Raw genomic sequence first — 19,845 nt, 5'->3', positions numbered from 1 at the left:
AAATGTCTGCTGTGTAAGCCACTCAGTCTATTGTATTTTGTTAGAGCAGCTCGAGCTGACTAATGCAACAGTGCACCCCCATTCTCACCATTATGCACAAGTGGGGATTCTCAGTATTTTCAGGGCCACGGGTGCTGGTGAAGCCTAACGAAACCCATCTTGGAATAACATTTTGTTTTATTTTGTTTTTTTCTGGTGAGGAAGATTGGCCCTGAGCTACTACCTATTGCCAATCTTCCTCTTTTTGCTTGAGGAAGATTGTTGCTGAGCTAACATCTGTGCCCATCTTCCTCCATTTTACGCGTGGCTTAAATGAGCCTTTAAGCGTGGCTTGACGAGTGGTGCTAGGTCCACGCTCAGGATTCGAACCTTCGAACCCCGGGCCGCTCAAGCAGAGCGCATGAACTTAACCACTGTGCCACGAAGTCAGCTCCAGGATAATGTTTTTAAATGCACAAAATACAAATGGACCTATGATTCTCAAAATATTAAAAACTAAATTCGTGAAAGATTCATACACGAGCATCTTCATTAGCCCATTAAATAACAAGATCTGGTGGCAGATTGGGTAACAGCTGTAATTTTAAAGTAGTGGTGGGCATTCCAAGATAACTCCTACAACTGGAAGGGACAGAAAAACATCTGTGATTTTCCTGGTGACAAAGACACACACAGGTTCTGCTAATCCTAACTGTGCTGTTGCTCCACTCATCGTGGAAGGAACTGCTGGATTTCAGCTAGAGGTTAGGGAAAACGAAGCGGTCCTCGTTCCCCAGGCACGGAGGAGTGCTGCGGAGGAGAACGCGCAGAGCGTGGGGTGTGTGGTACCTTCAATGCTGCGAATGTCCTCCCGCCACAGCTCCAGGTGGGAGGTCATCTCCCGAGCCTTCTCTACGAACCTCTTCCAAGAGTTGCTGCTGTACCGTTTCCACTGGTCCCACTCAGATAAATACTTCATTTGGGTCTCCTGAATGTCCCTGCACAAAAAAACGAGCAAGACAATGACAACGGCAGCATCGCCAAGCCTTGGCATCAAACCGAACCCCAGCTGAGAGGATGTGGAAAACCTGGACCCTCACGCCGCTGGTGGGAAGGCAAAATGGCACGGCTGCTGGGGAGAAGTTTGGCCATGCCTCAAAAAGTTAAACCTAGAAGTACCATAGGACCCAGCAACTCCACTCCTAGGTAGATACGCCAAAAGAATTGAAAACAGGGTCTCAATGAAAACCTTGTAAATGAATGTTCAGAGCAGCATTATTCACAACAGCCAAAAGGTGGAAACAACCCAAATGTCCATCAACGGACGACTGGATAAACACAACGAGGTGTTTCCATTCAACGGGATATTACTCACCTGTAACAAGGAATGATGTTCTGACACATGCTACAACTCGAATGAACCTTGAAAACATTATGCTAAGTGAGAGGAGCCAGACACAAAAGGTCAAGCATTAGAGGATTCCATGTTCAGCCACGTGTTGCTTAATGACGGGGATACATCCTGAGAAATGTGTCATTAGGGATTCTGTCATTAGACAAACATCATAGAGGGCACTTACACAAACCTAGATGGCATAGCGTACTACACACCTGGGCACTATGGTACTAATCTTACGGGACCACCATCATATATGCAGCCTGCTGTTGACCAAGATGTTGTTAGGCGGTGCGTGACTGTGTATGAAACATCCAGAATGGCAAATCCATAGAGAGAGAGAGTAGATCAGAGGTTGGTAAGGGCTGGGGGGAGGCAGAAACAGGGAGTGACTGCAGACAACAATGAGGCTTTGGGGGCTGCCGAGCCACAAGATAGAAGGAGCCTGGGTCCCTAAATGACTGGAAAGTTCCCCCTCGACCTGAACCCAGGACTTTTACGTGAGTAAGAAATAAACTTCTAACATATTGAGCTATTCCATATTTGGGTCACTTTGTCACAGCAGCTTAGCTTACCCTAAGTAATAATCTTTTAATTACGTGAACTCGTCAGGAAATACATTCCATGCCTGAAACACCTCTGCCCAAAACATACATCATATGCCTTCCAGACGGCTATTGAACGGACCTTAGTCTGCGTTTCTCAGAGATGTTCAGTGCATACTTTCGAATGGACTGGCTATTGAGGTTTTCAGTGATTCCGCCCTCCAGCTGGGAGCTGTAGGAGTCTGTCGGCTTCAGCAATGTGTCACTTTGCTTGTCTCGGGAAAGGATGGTCGTCCTCTTGCGTGCGATGGACCGGTAGCTTGGTAATTCTTGAAGGAAATTCATAGGAGGAGAAGAAAAGTAACTGGAGTCCAAAGAGAGGCTGTCTGCGTAAGAAAGAAGAAAACCATCATTCACCCTGGGAGCTTGGGAGCCAAAAATCAAAACTTGTATGGGAGATTTCGATCTCAGAGGCCATATCAAAACCTTGCAGACAATTCCTAGCCTAGGTCACTGACCAAAGCATTTGTATCTGAATTATTTTATTTACAGGATGATGCTCAGGAGGAGGAAAGCATCTGCAAACGGATTCATTTTCAGCAGATGTACTTGCAAATACACTTTAAGTTACATGATATCTGGGGCCTAGGGTTTCGCTGTGGCCACTAGCTAACTGTGTGACCTTAGGCAGTTACCTAACTCTGTTCTTCATTTGTCAAATGGGGCTAGTAATATTTGCCCCAACTATCCTCATGGGTACAATGATGTATGGGATAAAACTTGGAAAAGCATAAAGTGCTATGCAAATGCAGAGCGATAAGACCATCAGCGACAACAAGAATAGCGTTTCCTGTGCACCAGGCCCTGTGCGAAGAACCTCACACGCACTCATGGGGTCTGGACTAGCCCTGTGATCTTCCTGGACCAACAGAATGCAGCGGAAGTGATATCATGCCAGTTTCAAGCCTTACTGGCTTCTGCATCTCTCTGGACCCCGGCTGCAGCCATGTGAACAAACCTAAGCCAACCTGCCAGAGGATGAAACCACGTGGAGCAGAGATGACCGCCGAGCTGAGACCATCCCAGACCAGCCTACAGCCAGCAGTCGCCCAGCTGCCCACAGATGCTCTCACACACCAAGGTAGGTCCCATTATTATCTCCATTTTACAGATGACAAAATAAAGTCAGTGACGGGCTCCCCACACCCTTGCCCAGGCCCTCACAGCCCTGCATGCTCCAGCTCCTGCCCACCCTCCAGCACCTCAGGCTCTCTGCCCTCTGACCGTACATTCCTTAGGATCATTTAGACTCTAAAATGGGCCGCGTTCCCTCATCCTTGGAGCCTTTGCATAGCTGTTCCCTCTGCCTGGAATGAGCCTGCCCCACCCACCTCTTTATCATAATATCTCCTCCTCAAATGTCACTTCCTCGGGAAAGTCCGTGCCTCACCGCACTATTACAGGGGACTTGTTACACATTAGCCCACGCCCCACAAGTCCTTCACAGCACTTACACAATCCGGAAAAACATATCTGTTACGTCTGTCTCCCCCAGTAGACAATAAGTTCTCAGAGGGCAGGAACTGCAATGATTTCCTCCCCATTGCAACCCAGGACCTAGGAACGTCCTTTGCTCAGAACAGGAGTCAATAAATACATATTGGATGGGTGGATGGGTGGGTGGATGGGTGGATGGGTGGGTGGATGGATGGGTGGGTGGGAGGGTAGATGCATGGATGGGTGGATGGGTGGGTGGATGGGTGGGAGGGTAGATGCATGGATGGGTGGGTGGGTGGGTGGGAGGGTAGATGCATGGATGGGTGGGTGGGTGGGTGGATGGGTAGGTGGAGGGATGGATGACATTCCTAATTCGCCCATGCTTAGAGAGCCTGTGAGTAAGGATGCTGGAAATAGAACCAGGTCTGCCTGACTCAAAAATCCATACTTGATGAGGATCAAGGCTGCCCCTGCCCCAAGGAGAGAAGTCCAAGGTGACCTGCCCTACGTATGGATCTATACCATCCTCTGGGAATCATAAGACATCCTGACCTGATCCCATCTGATTCTTATCTGAAGTTATAGGACCACAAATAACCAGACCCCACCTACACTGATACCATTTTAATGACTTTTTTTACATAATCTTTCCTTTGTCTTGTAAAGAAATAACTCACATATCCATGCCTTATAAATTTAGCCCTGCCCTCAACCCACTGCAGCTATGCTATTCTCTGAATAAAGGAGCACTACTGCCAGACTGTGAGAGTCCAAGAAATCTTTCTTTTGACTCCTCGGCTCGCCGAGCCCACATCGTACACATCAGGCCCCAGGTGGAGGCCCAGTTCTGCCGGCCTTGTGCAGCAGTCTAAGAAATGAGGGCTTTCCGTTGAAGGTGAGGGATACCACATTCATGATGGGTTTTATTCCTGATCCGATTTCATTCATGGGAAGACCACCCCGAGTGGAGACAGGACACAGGGAGAGGAGGTAGGAGGCAGCCATAATTACCTAAGCAATTACCCCACAGGCAGCAAAGCTTCTATGGCTGTTAGATGCTAAATTGCTTTGGTTTGAATCCTGGCTCTGTCGATTATCAGCTGTGTATCTTTGGGAAAGTTACTTCAGCTCTCTGAGCTTCAGTTTCCTCATCTCAAATATTCATTCAACAAATGCATCTACTGTGTGCCAGATCTGGAGCTAGGGATACCACAGTGAACAAAGCAAACGCCCCAGTCACAGGGCACTTACATTCCAAGGTGGGGCAGGGGAAGGTCAGACGATAAATAGGCAATAAACAGTATGCCCTGAGGTGATAAGGGCAATAAAACAACAGGGTGGGGGAAGGGGACAGGGTTGATGGGCAAGGTGCACTGTTTTTCACAAGGTGGAGGCAGGTATGGTAGCATTAAGCTGAGGCTGAATAAAGGGAGGGCATGAGCCCTGTGGATATTTGGGGAAGAGCATCCTGGGAGAGGGAAATAGCAAGTGCAAAGGCCCTGAGGCAGGGGCTGCACGGCATGTTTGAGGAAGAACATAGAGGCCTCTGTGGCTGGAAAAGAGTGAATGAATGGGAGCCTGGTGGGCTCTTTTATTGATGGCCCCCAGTGAACCACACTAGCCTTCTCTGGTCCCCTCCCCTTGAATCCAGGCTGGATCTGTGACTTGCTTTACCCAAAGGTGGCAACAGGAGTGACACTCTGCTAATTCCAGATCCAAGCCTTACAAGGGCCTGGAAGCTTCCACTTTTGTGCTCTTGGGAGCCCAGGGCTGCCGTTTAAGAAGTCTAGCTATGCTGTGGGTGATGGGGATTTTTAGGCTGCTTAATTTTAAAATGGTTTATGATGAGGATTTTTAGGCTGGTTACTTTTAAAACTACAGATAAGAAGCAGGCTCCAAGGAGTGGAATTTGTTTGCCCTTTGATCAGAGACAATTGCATTTGTAAAGGAAATCTCCATGCCCCCCTCTCTGGAATTTGTTTGCCCCTTGTTGGGAAACATTTACATTTCTAAGGGAAACCTCTATCTGTGAAGATGCCTCCCTCTCTGAGCCAGGAGGAAGGGGGGATGGCCTTATCTCTGGAAACTGTCTGGCAACCTCATGTAACTGACCCTCCCCCCGACAAATCCTCCTTTTATCTTTAGCCGAGGATAAAATTCAAGCGGTGACTTCTGCCATTTACTCAATCCGGTTTGATTCTTATCTAAAAGTTGTGGGACCACCAAATGGCCAGAACAAACGGGCACTAATAAAGAGATAACTCACATACCTATGCCTTAAATTTGGCCCTAACCCTCAGTTCGGGGCAGCAGCAGAAGCTCTGACTGCCCATGGGTCCTGTCCCCATGCTACTCTATCTCTATTCTCTAAATAAAAGAGCACTACTGCCAGATCTTGAGAGTCTAAGAAATCTTTCTTTCGACTCCTTGGCTCACCGACCCCGCATCATGGGGACAACCACGTGGAGAGGAAGAACCCCCAAGCTTCCAGGGATGACGACCTAGGAACCAGCTGACAGTGAGAACCAAGGTCCCAGGCTTAGGGCCCCAGTGAGTCAGTGCAGCCAGTCCCCAGCGCTCCAGGTCATCCTCACCGGGCACCGCCACATTAAGGACACTCCGGCCCCAGCAGACAGGACACAAAGCAGAGCAAACTGCCTCCCGCTCCCTGCGGACTTCCTGATGCACAGAATCAGCAGAAACAAGAAAAGGGCTTCAGCCAGCACGTTCAGGGGAGTTTGCTGAGCAACAACGGGTAACTGGGACAGGGTGAATGGAAAAGCGGAGGGCACAGAGGTGGCTGGGGCCGGCCCAAGCCAGACTGCATGGGCTGTACCAGGACCTGTGGACGTGGCCGATGGGAGGCCACTGAGGGCTCCGAGCTGGACCGCTTTAAAGGATCATTCTAGAGGCTGAAGCTCAGGATGGGACCCAGCACAGGGGCGGCTTATGAGCATTAAAGGCGATCATATAGTACAAACGCCCAGCACGGTGCCACACACAGCGGGCTCCACCGACGCGCTTACAGCTAACAGGACGAGGGGGCGCCGGGCAGGCGGCACCAGCCCACGCCCTGCTCCGAGCCGCTGTTTGCTGGGGCAGATCTGCAGTCTTCGCCTCTCTGATGGGCAGGTCCGGACACAATGGAACAGCTGTCCCACAGCAGATGACACACAGACACGCGCCTGGAGCCCCGCCACAGGCCAAGGGCAGGCCCACGAACCTCCCTCGACCTTCCATTCCCCTGCCCCAGCACGCCCTGAGGATGTGACACACTTCCAGTAGTAAGGGTGGCTCCCTAAAGCAAAGATGGGGGCGGGTGGCAGGGGTCTGAAGGCGAGAGGGTCGCAGCCCTGGCTGGAGGCCACGTCTCCCTCGGGAGAGCAACAAAGAGCTGCTGTTAACCACAAACAAAGGCCTTTGAATATGGAGCAGCGGCGACCTACTGAATATTCAGCAACCCTGGGGTCAGGCACCGGGCTGGAGCTGGAGCCCCGGATGGCCTGTCACCCACTAGCCAGGCCCCTCCAGGCAGGACAAAGGCTGTCTCTGAGTCACATGTTTCTCATCTCGGGAACGGGGATACAAGACCGTGGACCCATCCACAGAATCACGAGGCCAGAGTTACAAACAGCATCAACAATACTGGCTAGGGTGCACTAGCACTCGCTTTGCACCAGGATATTCAAGGTGCTCCACAAGCATCCCCACACCCCTTTGAATAGAACCACCCATTTGACAGATGAAGAAAATTCAGGCACTTTGTCCACTCACACAGCCAGTAAGTGTTAGAACTAAGAACCAATCGCAGGTTTTTCAGATGCCAAGCCTGCAGCCAACACCACAGAACGATTCAATGAGCCGTGGAAAGCGCTCCACGAACGCTAAAATGCCATACCAATTAAAGTACTGATCTGATTGCTCTTGCATCCATTCCACAGCAAGAATACGTCCTATGCACATTTCCCAACCACGGCCCCTGGTGGAAACCTGTATTTCCCAAACGGCCATTCTTGAAGAGGAAGGAGTTTTCCTTTTCCAGATATTCTTAGGAAGTTCTCTATCTTCAAATTATAAAAACAAAATCACAACCATGCTTTTGAACGCAGGCATCAGTATTTTTATAACTACGATCCACCTCCGACTGTTTTCATTTCCGACCACACACTTTTCAAAGCATGACATCGCCTGAGTTCTCACGCCAACGGGCAGAGGCCAGCCGAGAAGGCTTCACTGCCCTGGCTTTTCGACAGGGAAACTGAGGCACAGAGAGATGGCAGCTGGCCCAAGGGTTGGACGTCAAGAGAGACGCCTGGTTCTACAGCTTCTTAGAAAAGCAGGTTGCATCACGTCTCCCGGCCTCGGTGTTCTCATCCTTAGAGAATAAGGATGTCTCGTGATAGTTATTGTCAGACAGTCTCCCGAGCTGGTCCAGCTGAAAGTGTCTTTGGCACGGCCACCTGAGTCCTGTGGTCAGCGTGTGGGCTGCTTGCTGAGCACCAGCACGGGAGACGGGGGCGCATTTCAGATCTCGAGGTGCCTCCATCTAGGATGCTTAGGACTGGTTGGCCACCAGAGTTGGATTCCAGCAATGAGATTATTTAGGTGGGACGATGACTAGGGAACCGCGGGAGGTGTAGGGGCCGGGGCGGGCATAACCTCTTGCCTGGTATCTGGTATTCCTCCAGGTTAAGGACAAGGTTAGTCTCTCCGAGGCTTAGAGCAGCATCTTGCTCACAGAAAGCCCTCCAATCGAAGAATGAATGGGCAGAGGCAGACACATCTGGAGAGCATCCTTAGATCCCCACTTTCTCGGCAGCTCTTTCCACAGGACACCAAAACCTACCAACGGGTACAAACACTCCCAGGAGGGGGACACAGGCCAACTGCGATCTAAGTGGCACTATAACCACGACCGGCCTCCCTCACCGGCTTGCCAAGAACCTAGCCAAACCGTATTTGGCGCTGGGTTCATTTCCTACTCACAGAATCATGGAAACTCCAGGACCTTCTGGGTCATCTGGTCCAGGCATCTCGCCAGCTGCTGTGGGAATCGGTTCTGTCCGACCGCCTGCATGGAGCCCCTCTCTGCATGGCATGCAGGGCTGGAGGCTGGGCAGGATGAAGGTTTGCAGCCTTGCTCCCTACCTCGATGAGCACCCACCCCACTGCACCCATCCCTGTCACCATTCCATCCTCCGCCCTGTTTACTTGTGTGTTGTCTCTGACCCTCTCTCCCTCCCTCCCATTAGACTGTAAGCTCCATGAGGGCAGGGACCCCATCTCTCTCCTTCATCACTGAGTCCCCAGGGTCTAGCACAGAACCTGACACATGGTGGACACTCAATAAATAATGGTGGCATGAATGAAAAAACAAATGAATGAACGAATGCACTGGATGCTGGGAATATGCCTAACAGTGGATCACCCACCAGGTAGAGGAAAGCATGTGCTCAGCACATCGGCAAAGCAGGGGCACCAAAAAATGAGAAAAAGATTTAAGGAACTTAAACATTTAGTATGAGTCTTGTCTATAGGGGTGATATATTTTTTCCACAATGGAAAAAAATTTTAAAGGGGAAAAATAAAAGCTGGCAAAAAATACTGAGTTATTGGCCGTCTATGACATTCTTCCTGTTTCAGGAAGAAATCCCTTTCTTTCTATTTCCTTTACAAACCAGCTCCATGAGAAGCGTGCTTGGCTGCTATTTCTCAAGAAATGATCGAGTGGCACGAGCACGCCCAGTTTGGCATCGCCAATAAGGCAGGGTAGACATCGATTTCAGAATTTTTATAAGTCCTTTCTACTCATAGTCTATGGTTTGACATTGTTTTTATTTTGGATGCTAACCGGAGGCGGGGCATCACGGTAATTAGTGCTCATAGCTAGCAAAGGGTCTTATCCAGGGGCTCAGAGTCCAGCGGATATAGCTGAAGCCGCTATGACATCCCCACCAAGCGTCAGAGGCCAGGGCCTTATCATTGCCCTAATTCCTGGAAAGGCTGCCCCCCCCGGCCATTGACTCATTCACTCAGATCCTCGGTCACTCAAAAACATTCACTAAGCAACTGCTATGCGCCAAGCATTATTCTCGGACTGGAACACGGCCTTGAATACCACACAGAAATTCCCCTGCCTTCATGAGACTTCCGTTCTAGCTGGAGGAGACAGATGAGAAATAAGTAAGAATAATGTATTTCAGATAGTGATGTGTGTGGGGAAAAATACGGCAGGGGTAGGTTTGAGCAAAGCCTGAAGGAAAGGAGGAAAAGAGCCTCAGAGCTTTCTGGGAGAAGAGCAAGTACAAAGGCCCTGAGGCAGGACCGTGCCCAGCCAGCTCGAGGAACAGGAGGGAGGCCAGCGTGGCTGGAGGAGAGTCAGCAGGAAGAGAGTGACGGGGTAGGAAGGTAGGGGGAAAACAGGCCAGACCTCACAGGGCCTGTGGGCCACGTCGCTGACTGTGGCTTTTACTTGAGTCAAGTGGGAACGAGGAGAAGTTTTGAGCAGAGGAATGACATACTCTGACTCAGATTTAACAGGATCTCTCTGGCCAGCCCGTGGCTATTTCCGTCCGTGAGCTGCGCAGGTCGGCATGGCCAGGTCCCATGCCAGGGCATCATGTGTCAGGCTGCCCTGTCCTTCTGCAAGGGTGGGGATGTTCTCTATCTGCACGGTCCAATTGCTATGGAGCAACTGAAAGGTGGCTGGTGAGAGTGAGGAAGTGAATTTTGAATTTTATCAGACTTTCTTCAATTTACATTGCCATCGCCCCATGTGGCAGGAGGCTACTGAATTGGACCATGCGGACGGGTCTCATTTATAGGAGCCCCGAGCCTAGTCCAAGAGGGGAGGGGCCGGGGCCTGGGAGCCTCTTCCGGCGGCCAGACTTCAGAACTGCAGGGCTGGGAGGACACACATGAGTCACCTACCTGGCACCTGGGTGGGGCCTGGGGACTGGCGGGTCCAAGGCTTTAGGACAGATGAGCAAACATCCTGCAGCAGCAGTGACTAACTGGGTAATCAGAGCCACACTGAGCCCAGAACCCAGGTCTCCTGCTTTTCAGGCCGGCAGAGCCCCCGGTGGGCTGTCGGGGGGCTGTCGGGAGCAATGACTGGGACTGAGTCTGAGGAGGCTACACGACGGAGCGGTTAAGAACACAGCTGCCAAAGCCCACTGCACGGATTCACACCCCAGCTCCACCCGCCACCTGTGCGACCCAGCAGGTTTCCTGACCATTCTGTGCCTGTTTTCCCAGCTGTAAAATGGGGATAGGCGCTCCCACCTCGCACAGCCATCCTGAGGATGAGATGGCTATGATACGGAAAGTGCCTAGAAAAGAGGTCAGCAAACCTTTTCTGTAAAGAGCCACACAGTAAATACTTGCTATTTACCACATGGTCTCTGTCACAACGATTCAACTCTGCAGTTGTAGCAGAAAAGCAGCCACAATCCATAAATGAATGCACGTGACTGTGTTCTTTGTTGTTGCTGTTACTGCTGCCGAGTCAATTCTGGCTCCCAGGACCCCGTGGACAGCAGAGCGGAACCCTGCCTGGTCTTTCTGCACCGTCCTCTCACCTGCTGGCGCTACATCAGACATGCCCTGCTGCTCTTCACAGGGTTTTCACGGCCAGTTTTTCTGGAAGTGGGTGGCCAGGTCCTTCTTCTAGTCTATCTATCTTAGTCTGGGAGCTCCGCTGAAACCCGTCCACTGTGGGTGACCCTGCTGGTATGTGAAATACCGGTGGCATAGCTTTCAGCATCACAGCAACACGCAGCCGCCACAGTATGACAACCGACAGACAGCGGTGTGGCTCCTTGACCGGGAAACGAACCTGGGCCACAATGGTGAGCGGGTCGAATCTTAACCACTAGACCCCCAGGGCTCGCTGACCGTGTTCCAATAAAACTTAATTTACAAAAAAGAGGTGGCGGCCCAAACTGGGCCTGTGGGCTGTAGTCTGCAGACCCCCAGCGTAGGGCCGCGCCTGGCACATTGTGCTGTTCACTCTCAGGCTGTGACTCTGGTTATTTACTGATGAACGAAATGTGCAGGAAGATTTTATATCTGCTGTGGGGGATCTTCTTGCGACAGACCAAGCTACTCCCTGTGTGGAGTGTTTATCTTCCCTGGCCAGGACTTCTCCAAAAATGATTTCCAGCATTCCTGGAAGCATAATAAGTGGCCTCTCCTGAGCCTTGAGCACACACCACGATTATGCCAAAACCTTTACATACGTATCTCCCGTGATCTTCATAATTTGTTTATTCTGTGGTTCCTTCTTATGCATTACCCTCATCTTGCACTATGGAAAGTTCGAGAAGATGAGAACTTTGCTCAAGGCTGAGGCAAGGTCTGAACCCTGAGAGCAGAGACCTCAGCACGTCTTATTCTCTCGGACCCCCCTGGCGACCAGCACGGGGCTTGGCACACAACAGGTGCTCCTTAAACATTTGTCAAAGGGATACATGGACCCGCTGGCTCCAGATTCACGACATCAAGGTCCTTCTGTCTCAGGAGCTTGTCAAGCGACTTCTCAGAGTCTGTTTCCATGGAGGTAAAATGGGCAAATGGCACCTACTTCATTAAGTTGCCGTGAGGAGTTCAAGAAAGTTACATACACACCGGAGGCCAAAATCACACAGCTGAGCCGGGCCTGCCGGAGCCTGACCTCCTCCCACCTCCTACTCCTCCTCTGAGCTCCAGCCTGAGGCCTCCTCAAACACACCCAGTCATTCCCACCTCCAGCCCTTGGCTCTTCCCGTCCCCTCCCTCTGCACATCACAGTCACCTGCACTGGCTCCCTGACATCCTCTTGCCTGGGCTCATCAGTCCCCTCCTCAGAGGGGCCTTGCTGACGGCCCCAGCTGAGCGGGGCCCCTCCTCCCTCCCTGCCTATTCCCTCCTCCGCAGTCATGCAGTCGGGCTTAGTTGCAATCTTCCTCTCGACCTGTTTAGTGAGTGGCTCCCCTGCTGGACGAGAAGCTTCGTGAAAGCTGGTCCCTTGCCCGCCTCTTTCACCACTAGACCCCAGCCCAGGCCTGGCGCTGGTCATGGCTCCGGGGCATTTCCTCTTCCTCTTCCTCCGCCTCCTCCTCCTGGCCTAAGGAGGCGGGTGCCAGCAGGAGGTCTGGGTGGTCCCACACCCAAACAATGCTCCTTTAAAAAGCACCCAGATTGCAACAAAGGTTACAACACCGACAAGTCATTTCCTTCTTTTATCTCTCTCAATTCTTCACTTCCTAAAAAAAACAAAAATAAAATAAGCCGCGGAGGGCCTTTGGGCCAAATGGGGCCTGAGTTGCTGGGCAGAGCTTGGCCTGTCCAAGTCAGAGGGGAGAAAATAACTCGGGCGGCCGGCTGGCTCACCGGGAGCCCCTGCAGCCCCGCGCCGTCCAGCCCGCGGTGCATGGATCCCTCCCTCCTGGGAAAGCTTCAAGGTGATGAGTGACGGGGACGAACAGGCCTGGCAGGTAAGGAGGACAAATAAATACTGCAGGTCGAATGGTTGTCTTCAAGTTTAATACAACGTGTTGCACTGAAACTGACCAAAGAATAGTTAACTATATACATATCTAATAGCATATTTCCAGAAAGTACAGGCACACAGCACACGCAGCCATGGAATTTTATATTTGGGGTAGAGAGGGCCCAAATAATAATAATCATCATAACACTAACAGCTACCATTTGACTGCTCAGCGCCTTCCAGGCATGGCACTAAGTCTTTGATGTGCTCATCTCGTTAAATCCTCTCAGTGACCGCAGAAGAATGGGACAGGATTATCATCCCCATTTTACAGATGAGAAAACTGAGGCTCAGAGAGGGAACAGGACTTGCTGAAGGCACACAGCTGAGAAGTGGCCAAGTTGGGATGGGATTCACACCTAGGCCAGGCAGGCTCCATACAACCTGCCGCCAGAGGTTCTCTTCATTTATCTTAAAAAAAAAAGGAAAACCAGTTCCAATCTCCTTCACAGAGGCGTCTAAAGGGGCTGTTTCGTTTTATCACTTTCCCCTTCCAGGGCTCCCCTGCCCCTCTGGCAAGTGGGGTCAGTCCAAACGCAGTCACGTCCGGCTTTGCCCAGTCCCCTAGAGAGAGCGGGGACCCCTGAGGTGGCGAGGGGGGGGCCAGTGGCCCTGCAGCCAGAACCCAGGTTTTGATTCTGTGATCACATCACCATCTCGGTCACGTCACTTCGGTTCCCCCACCAAACAATGGGGTAACGGTCACAGTCACTCCCCACAGAAGGGTCGAGAGTCCCTGCAGTTGGCCATTCTTCAGAAATTTAGACATGGAATTACCATATCATCCAGCAATTGCGTCCCTAGGTGTACGCGCCAAAGAACTGAAAATGGATGTTCCAATGAGAACTTGTAACCGAATGTTTCTCCTAAGAGCCAAAAGGTGGAAACAACCCAAGCGTCCACCATGGATGAAGGGATAAACCAACCGTGGTACATCCATACCATGGAACATTACTCAGCCACAAAAAGGAACAGAATACTGACACCGGCTACAGCACGGACGAGCTGCGAAAACATTCCTCACGCTCAGGGAAGGAAGCCAGCCACAAAACATCACTTACTGTCTGATTCCATCAAAATGGGATGCCCAAATAGGCAAGTCCCTAAGACAAAATGCTGACTGGTGGCTGCCCGGGGCTGGCAGGAGGGGAAATGGGGTCACTGCTCACTGGGTGCAAGGTTTCCTTCCGAGGTGATGAAAATGTTTCAGAACTAGATAGACGTGATGGTCGCACAGCATTGTGAATGTGCTGAATGTTGCTGAACTGTATGCTTTCAAACGGTGGGTTTTGTTATGTGAATTATATCTCAATAAGAAAAAAGCCGCTGCGTGCAAGCTGGGTGAAGATGACCAGGCGTGATATACTGAGTGGCCGGAATATTGCAAACATTTGGCAAAGGAAAGCCACGAAGAGTCATTCCATTCAACAAACACAGAACACCCCAGGCATCACGGGGCTGAGGGGCTGAGGGGGAGGAAACGTCTCTGGGGGGACTTGAGATAGAGTGGGGTCTTTGCCTCTTGGAGGAGGTGACACTCAAGCTGAGACCAGAATCGTGAGAAGCTGGCCGCAGAGGAGCAGAGTGAAGGGTGTGCCAGGCAGAGGGAACAGCGGCTGTGAAGACCCGAGGAAGGAAACGCTGGGAGGGACTGGCAGGTGGCTGGGCCTGTGGGGAGGCTGGGGAGGTTGACAGGGGCCGGCTCAGAGTGACAATACTCTCCAGGAGCCCTGGGACAAGGTGGCCTTCCAGCCTCTACTCCCATCAGAACCCCCACTTTACAGATGGGGAAACTGAGGCTCAGAAAAGGAAGTAGCTTGCTTAAGGCCACACCACTTATGAGACGGCAAGTCAGTGTCTGAACCCTGGTCTGTTCCATTCTAAAATTCCTGGTCTTAAAAACAATCCAACTGGAGAAAATCTAGAATACAGTTCAGGGCCGGCCTGGTGGCACAGTGGTTAAGTGCACACGTTCCACTTCGGCGGCCCGGGGTTCGCCGGTTCGGATCCCAGGTGCAGACGTGGCACCGCTTGGCAAGCTTTGTTGTGGCAGGTGTCCCACATATAAAGTAGAGGAAGATGGGCATGGATGTTAGCTCAGGGCCAGTCTTCCTCAGCAAAAAGAGGAGGATTGGAGGCAGATGTTAGCTCAGGGCTAATCTTCCTCAGAAAAAAAAAAAAAAAAGAATATAGTTCAATGAATACTTTGACAGGGTGAGGCCAGCGGGCTGGGCGGGCACAGAGAAGGGACACATAGTCCAGCCTTTGGGAAGGGAGGTAGTTAGGGAAGGCTTCTGGGAGGAAGTGACACTAGATTGAAAGAAGAGGAGTATGCTTTGTAAGGAAGTAAGGGAATGGTGCCCACGGTAGAGGGAACCGAGGGGCTTTGCAGGCTCAGGAAGCAGCGTGGAGACCATCTGGCAGGTGTAGGGGAATCTGGGCACTCAAACAGCAGCCAAATCGTGATGGGCGTCCACTCACCTGATATGCACTGAAGGCCTACTATGCACCCAGCACTGTGCTGAGCATGGGGATGCCATGGTGAGCCACCCAGCCCCTGGCCCGCTGGAGCTCCTCCAGCAGGGGAGGCAGTGACACGAACAACAACGGTGAACATATGCATGGCACATGGCAGCCAGGCTCCAGGACACCCCAGTGGTCCTCTCCCAGCAATATCCTGACATTCAAGCGCTTATCTAGGCCCCCCCACACTGAGCAGGGCCAACCTGTGTGACTTCCCAGACCAGATCATAAAGGACACTACGGCTTCTGTCTTGCTCTCTCTTGGATCATCTGCTCAAGGCAAGCCAGCCGCCATGTCCCAAGGACACTCAAGCTGCCGTCTGGGAGGCCCCCTGGAGAGGAACTGAGGCCTCTTGCCAACAGCCAGTGTCAACGCCATCCATGTGAGCAAGTCACCTTGGAGGGCATCCTCCAGCCCCAGGCAAGCCTTCGGATGACTGCATCCCTGGCTGACACCGTGACTGAGTCCTCATAAGAGACCCCGAGCCAGAACCACCCAGACTGGTCACTTGCAAATTCCTGAGCTACAGAAACTGAGAGAAGTGATTATTATTGCTCTCAGACACTAAGTTTGGGGTAATTTGTTACACAGCGGAGATAACGAATACAAGCACTTACTAAGTTCTGTATGTAAATTAACTCTTTAATCCTCATAATGAGCCCCTGAAGCAGGCACTATCATTATCTCCATAGGGAAAGGGAGGCACCAAGCTTCCTCAAAGACAAAACCAGTAAATGGGGAAATGAGGATTTGCTTCTGGGAATCAGAAGTCTAGACTGACAACCTCTACACCATAGCTGCCAGTGTGGCTGCAGGACATTTCATTAATTCACTCATTCATTCACTCAACACATATTTAGTGTCTACCATGTGCCAGACACTGTTCTGGGTCCTAAGGGGAACAAGACAAAGCCCCTGCTCTTCCTGGCACCCACATTCTAGAAGGCGAGTCAGCTAACGAACAAGGAAACAGTCAAACCAGGTGACTTCAGATGGCAGAAAGTGCTTTGAAGGCACGAGCAAGGTCAGGGGGAGAGAGATGGGGGCACTTCTTCCGACAAGATGGCTCCAGAGGTCTGCCTCTCTGCGGTGACATTTGAGCAGAGACCTGACAGGAGGAAGAGGCTGCCACATGAAGATCAAAGAGAAGAGCAGATGCAAAGGCCCTGAGGCAGAAACGACCTTGACAGGGTGGAGGAATGGGAAGGCAGTCAGTGTAGCTGGAGCAGGACAGGCTAAGGGAGGGCCATAGGTGATGAGGGAGAGAGCAGCTGGGGTTCCATCACCAGGCCCTGTTGGCTACCACAGAAAAGCCTGGAGTTTACTCCCAGAGCAGTGGGAAGCCACTGGAGAGTCTTAATTAAGAAGGAGAGCAGTGTGATCTGTTATCATGTAAGAGGACATGCCTTTTCCATTCTGTAAACCAGCCGCCCTTTGTCTCCTGCCTCCCTCCAGCTGTCTTCCCATGACGCCCACACAGCGGGTCACGGCTTCAAAAGGACTACACAGTTACAAACGTGGTCCCTTCTGAGCTCCCACCCAAGCCAGTGGGGACCAGGTCGTAAAACATCATCTGGCCAAGGGACAGGGGAGACTTTTTGTCACAGGGACCAGCTAGGACAGTCATAGAAAGACGCTTAGGGAGTTCCCTCAAACCCCTACAAAGATCCAAGAAAGATGACTGTCATGCCTTCTGTAGGGGAAACCGGGGCTGGCACCCTACATGTGACAGACTGCGCTAGAATAAGGGAAGAGAAGTAAACACCGGCTAGAAAATACTTGAATGGCTCTTAGCGAAAGGCTGAAATGCAGAGGATGCCAGCAGTATTCCTAAGGGGCTGGAAAAGCATCAGCACCAGCCTGGGCTCACTTCTGATTCCCGAGCAGGTTCCCCGAGTCTGGGTCTCTCCAGATGTCTTTTCTTCTTCTGAACATGGAGAACAATGCAATCAGAAGGGCGCCTAAGTCTCTGTAACAAGATCGCTATTCTCAAACTGAAATAGAGAAAACGCTGCGGATAAAGCTCACAGCAGGCTCTCATCTTTTTTTTTTAGGGGCAAATTAAGCTACAAATGCTACAGAGAAGCCCGCCCGGCTGCTGGCAACTTTTCCCACTTGACTGGGTGGTGGTTGTCCACATTTATGCAAAAATTCACAAAGCTGTACACTTCACTGTAACTTTCACCTAAGAAAAAAATATTACACTTGCCCGGCTACCATTCATTGTGCCTTTCCACGTACCGTGAGAGGCACTTCACACATTTTTCTCTCAGGGAATCCCACCAACATCCTATTCCCATTTTCCTGCTGAATAAGCTGAGGCTCAGAGAAGGCAGGCCACTTACCAAAGACCACACAGCACTAAACAGCCGAGGCAGAATACAGTTCCAAGTCTGCCTAATTGGAAAGGCTGAAATGTTTGGGAGGCTGGCACCTGGTACCGGAATGTCAGGGCTGGCAGGGATCCCAGGATCTCTCCATTTAACAGATAAAGGTATTTAGAGACCGGGATCCCTCGGCCGGTAATGGGAAGGCAAACCCACTACGGTCGGGACTCCCATTCTAGTGCTCCTTTAGGTAGGGCATGTGCCCTCTCAATTGGATGAGGATGGGCGGGCGGAAGGAGAGCAGGAATAAGAAAGATCACTTTCCCCAAAGCCAGGGGACCCGGCGCAGGGCGGTAGGGAAGGAGCTGGGGCCCCCGGAGCACGGGCCCGCCGCCTACCTTGGTGCACGAAGGGCTGCCTGCCGCGCCTGCCGGCCGGGAGCGCACTGGCACTGGACTCGCTCATGGCTGCGCCGCGCGCCCCGCCGAGGCCACCGCCGCCGCCCGGCCTTCCCTCCCGGAGCCGGGATCCCAGGTTCCGGCGCCGACGTCACAGAGGCCGGGGCGGGGCGGCCGGGCGGCCCTTCCCACGCCCGCCGCCGCTGGACCACCGGGCGGGGCGGCAGGGATGGGCCGCAGCGGGGTGCGTCGGCGCGCCCCGCTGCGTCCCGGAGCGGCGATGGCACAGCCGGCTGGAGAGCCCGAGAGCCCCAGGAAGGCTCCACCCGGCGGCCGGGATAAGGCGCGCCCTCCCAGATGTCTTACTAAATGCAAGTGTCTAATAAAAATAACCCAGACGCCACACGAGTGTATCCAACAAGTTAGCATTCGGGCCCAAAAAGGAATAAAAAGAATATCTGTGCATGTTTGCAGAGGTATGAGATAGCCTTCGAGTGGGAGGCTGGATGAAAACGGTGCCGGGAAGGATTTTCACTGTATGATGTGTTTGTCATACCTTTTGCACCGTATGCACGTCCCATTGCTATACACTGATCCACGCACAGTTCAAAACATGAAGTTAAAAGTAATTGCTAAATATAGATGCCAAATAATTAAATAGTACATATATTTGTTTATTATGCAAGTAATTGCCAAAGTAAATACTAAATGGGGAAGTCTGATAAATCTCCTGCACAGAAGAATTCCAAATAATTCATATAGATGCTTCAAGGAGGTGGAGCATAATCAAAACCGGTGGGCAGTTAGCCATTAACGATTAGGTAGCCAGTGACTAAAGTTTTTTAGGCAGTTATTAATTGTAGCTTTGTTATCCTTCCACCCATTGTTAGCTGTGCTGCTGGGGCAATATATTATCCGGCTCGCACTAGGTTCCTGCAGAAAACATACCTGATGCTGGGGTCCCCATGGTAACAGATGCTTGAGCTGTTTTTCAGAAACTAAGAGTCGACCCCTGTCCGGTTTAGGCAGGGAGAGACCACCAACCCAGCAAGTGGGCCTCTGCGGGTGTCCCATAGGTGACCTCCTGACCTCAGGGAACCGAAAACTCCCCCCTCAGATCATGCTAACACCATTTTGTGAACGTGCGTCCTGTGAAGAGCCACGTGGCTTGCCTACGCTTGTGCACGCAGATCATTGATTACTTGACTCCTCCTCCCCTCCAATCATCCAGCTCCACACTTCAGACCACCCTACCCCTTTAGCCCATAAATGTCCCAAATCCCCATTTTTCGAGGAGGCAGATTTGAGATTTGCTCTCCCGTCTCCTCGCTGGGCTGCCTCGTGAATAAACCCTTTCTCTGCTGCAAACTCGTCGTTTTGGTGATTCGCTTTTCCTGCAAGGGGGAAAATGAACCTGATTTGGTAACACGACTCCCCACTCTTTCAGTGTGGGCTGCACACAGTGACTTCCTTCCAAAGAGGACACTATGGGGCTGGGGGCAAGTAACTTTACCTGGATAACACGGGACAAACACTTCCTCAGATGGAGGATCAAGGTCAACATCCACAATGATGAGTCCTGTGGATGGCGTGCACCCTCGATGGGATGTGATGAGAATGACACTTTCTCTGTGGGGTCTTTCTCCC

General features: G+C 51.6%; 1 protein-coding gene across 17 annotated transcripts in view; it reads right to left on the bottom strand.

Annotated features, from left to right (window-relative positions):
- The window catches only part of TMC7 (transmembrane channel like 7), a 54,265-nt gene that overhangs the window by 32,573 nt on the left and 1,847 nt on the right, over nt 1-19,845 (bottom strand). For 5 of the 17 annotated variants that reach the window (XR_002799298.2, XR_002799297.2, XR_002799299.2 and 2 more), the window contains exons 1-3: nt 18,199-18,355; nt 2,063-2,306; nt 829-977 (exon numbers count right to left, since the gene is read on the bottom strand). Coding sequence is in view for 8 of the 17 variants with exons in the window: in XM_023616254.2 (XP_023472022.2) it covers nt 829-977; nt 2,063-2,306; nt 18,199-18,265 (460 nt within the window). In the remaining 9 variants the exon portion in view is untranslated. Of the gene's footprint in view, nt 1-828; nt 978-2,062; nt 2,307-12,370; nt 12,663-18,198; nt 18,440-19,845 lie in introns of those variants that run through there. The other 12 variants (XR_011424782.1, XR_011424783.1, XM_023616249.2 and 9 more) reach the window with 7 other exon arrangements.

Source organism: Equus caballus, chromosome 13 (assembly GCF_041296265.1).
Source record: "Equus caballus isolate H_3958 breed thoroughbred chromosome 13, TB-T2T, whole genome shotgun sequence".
Classification (NCBI taxonomy): Eukaryota; Metazoa; Chordata; class Mammalia; order Perissodactyla; family Equidae; genus Equus; species Equus caballus.
The sequence above is the reverse complement of the archived record's forward strand: the minus strand, read 5'-3'. Positions and strand labels throughout refer to the sequence as shown.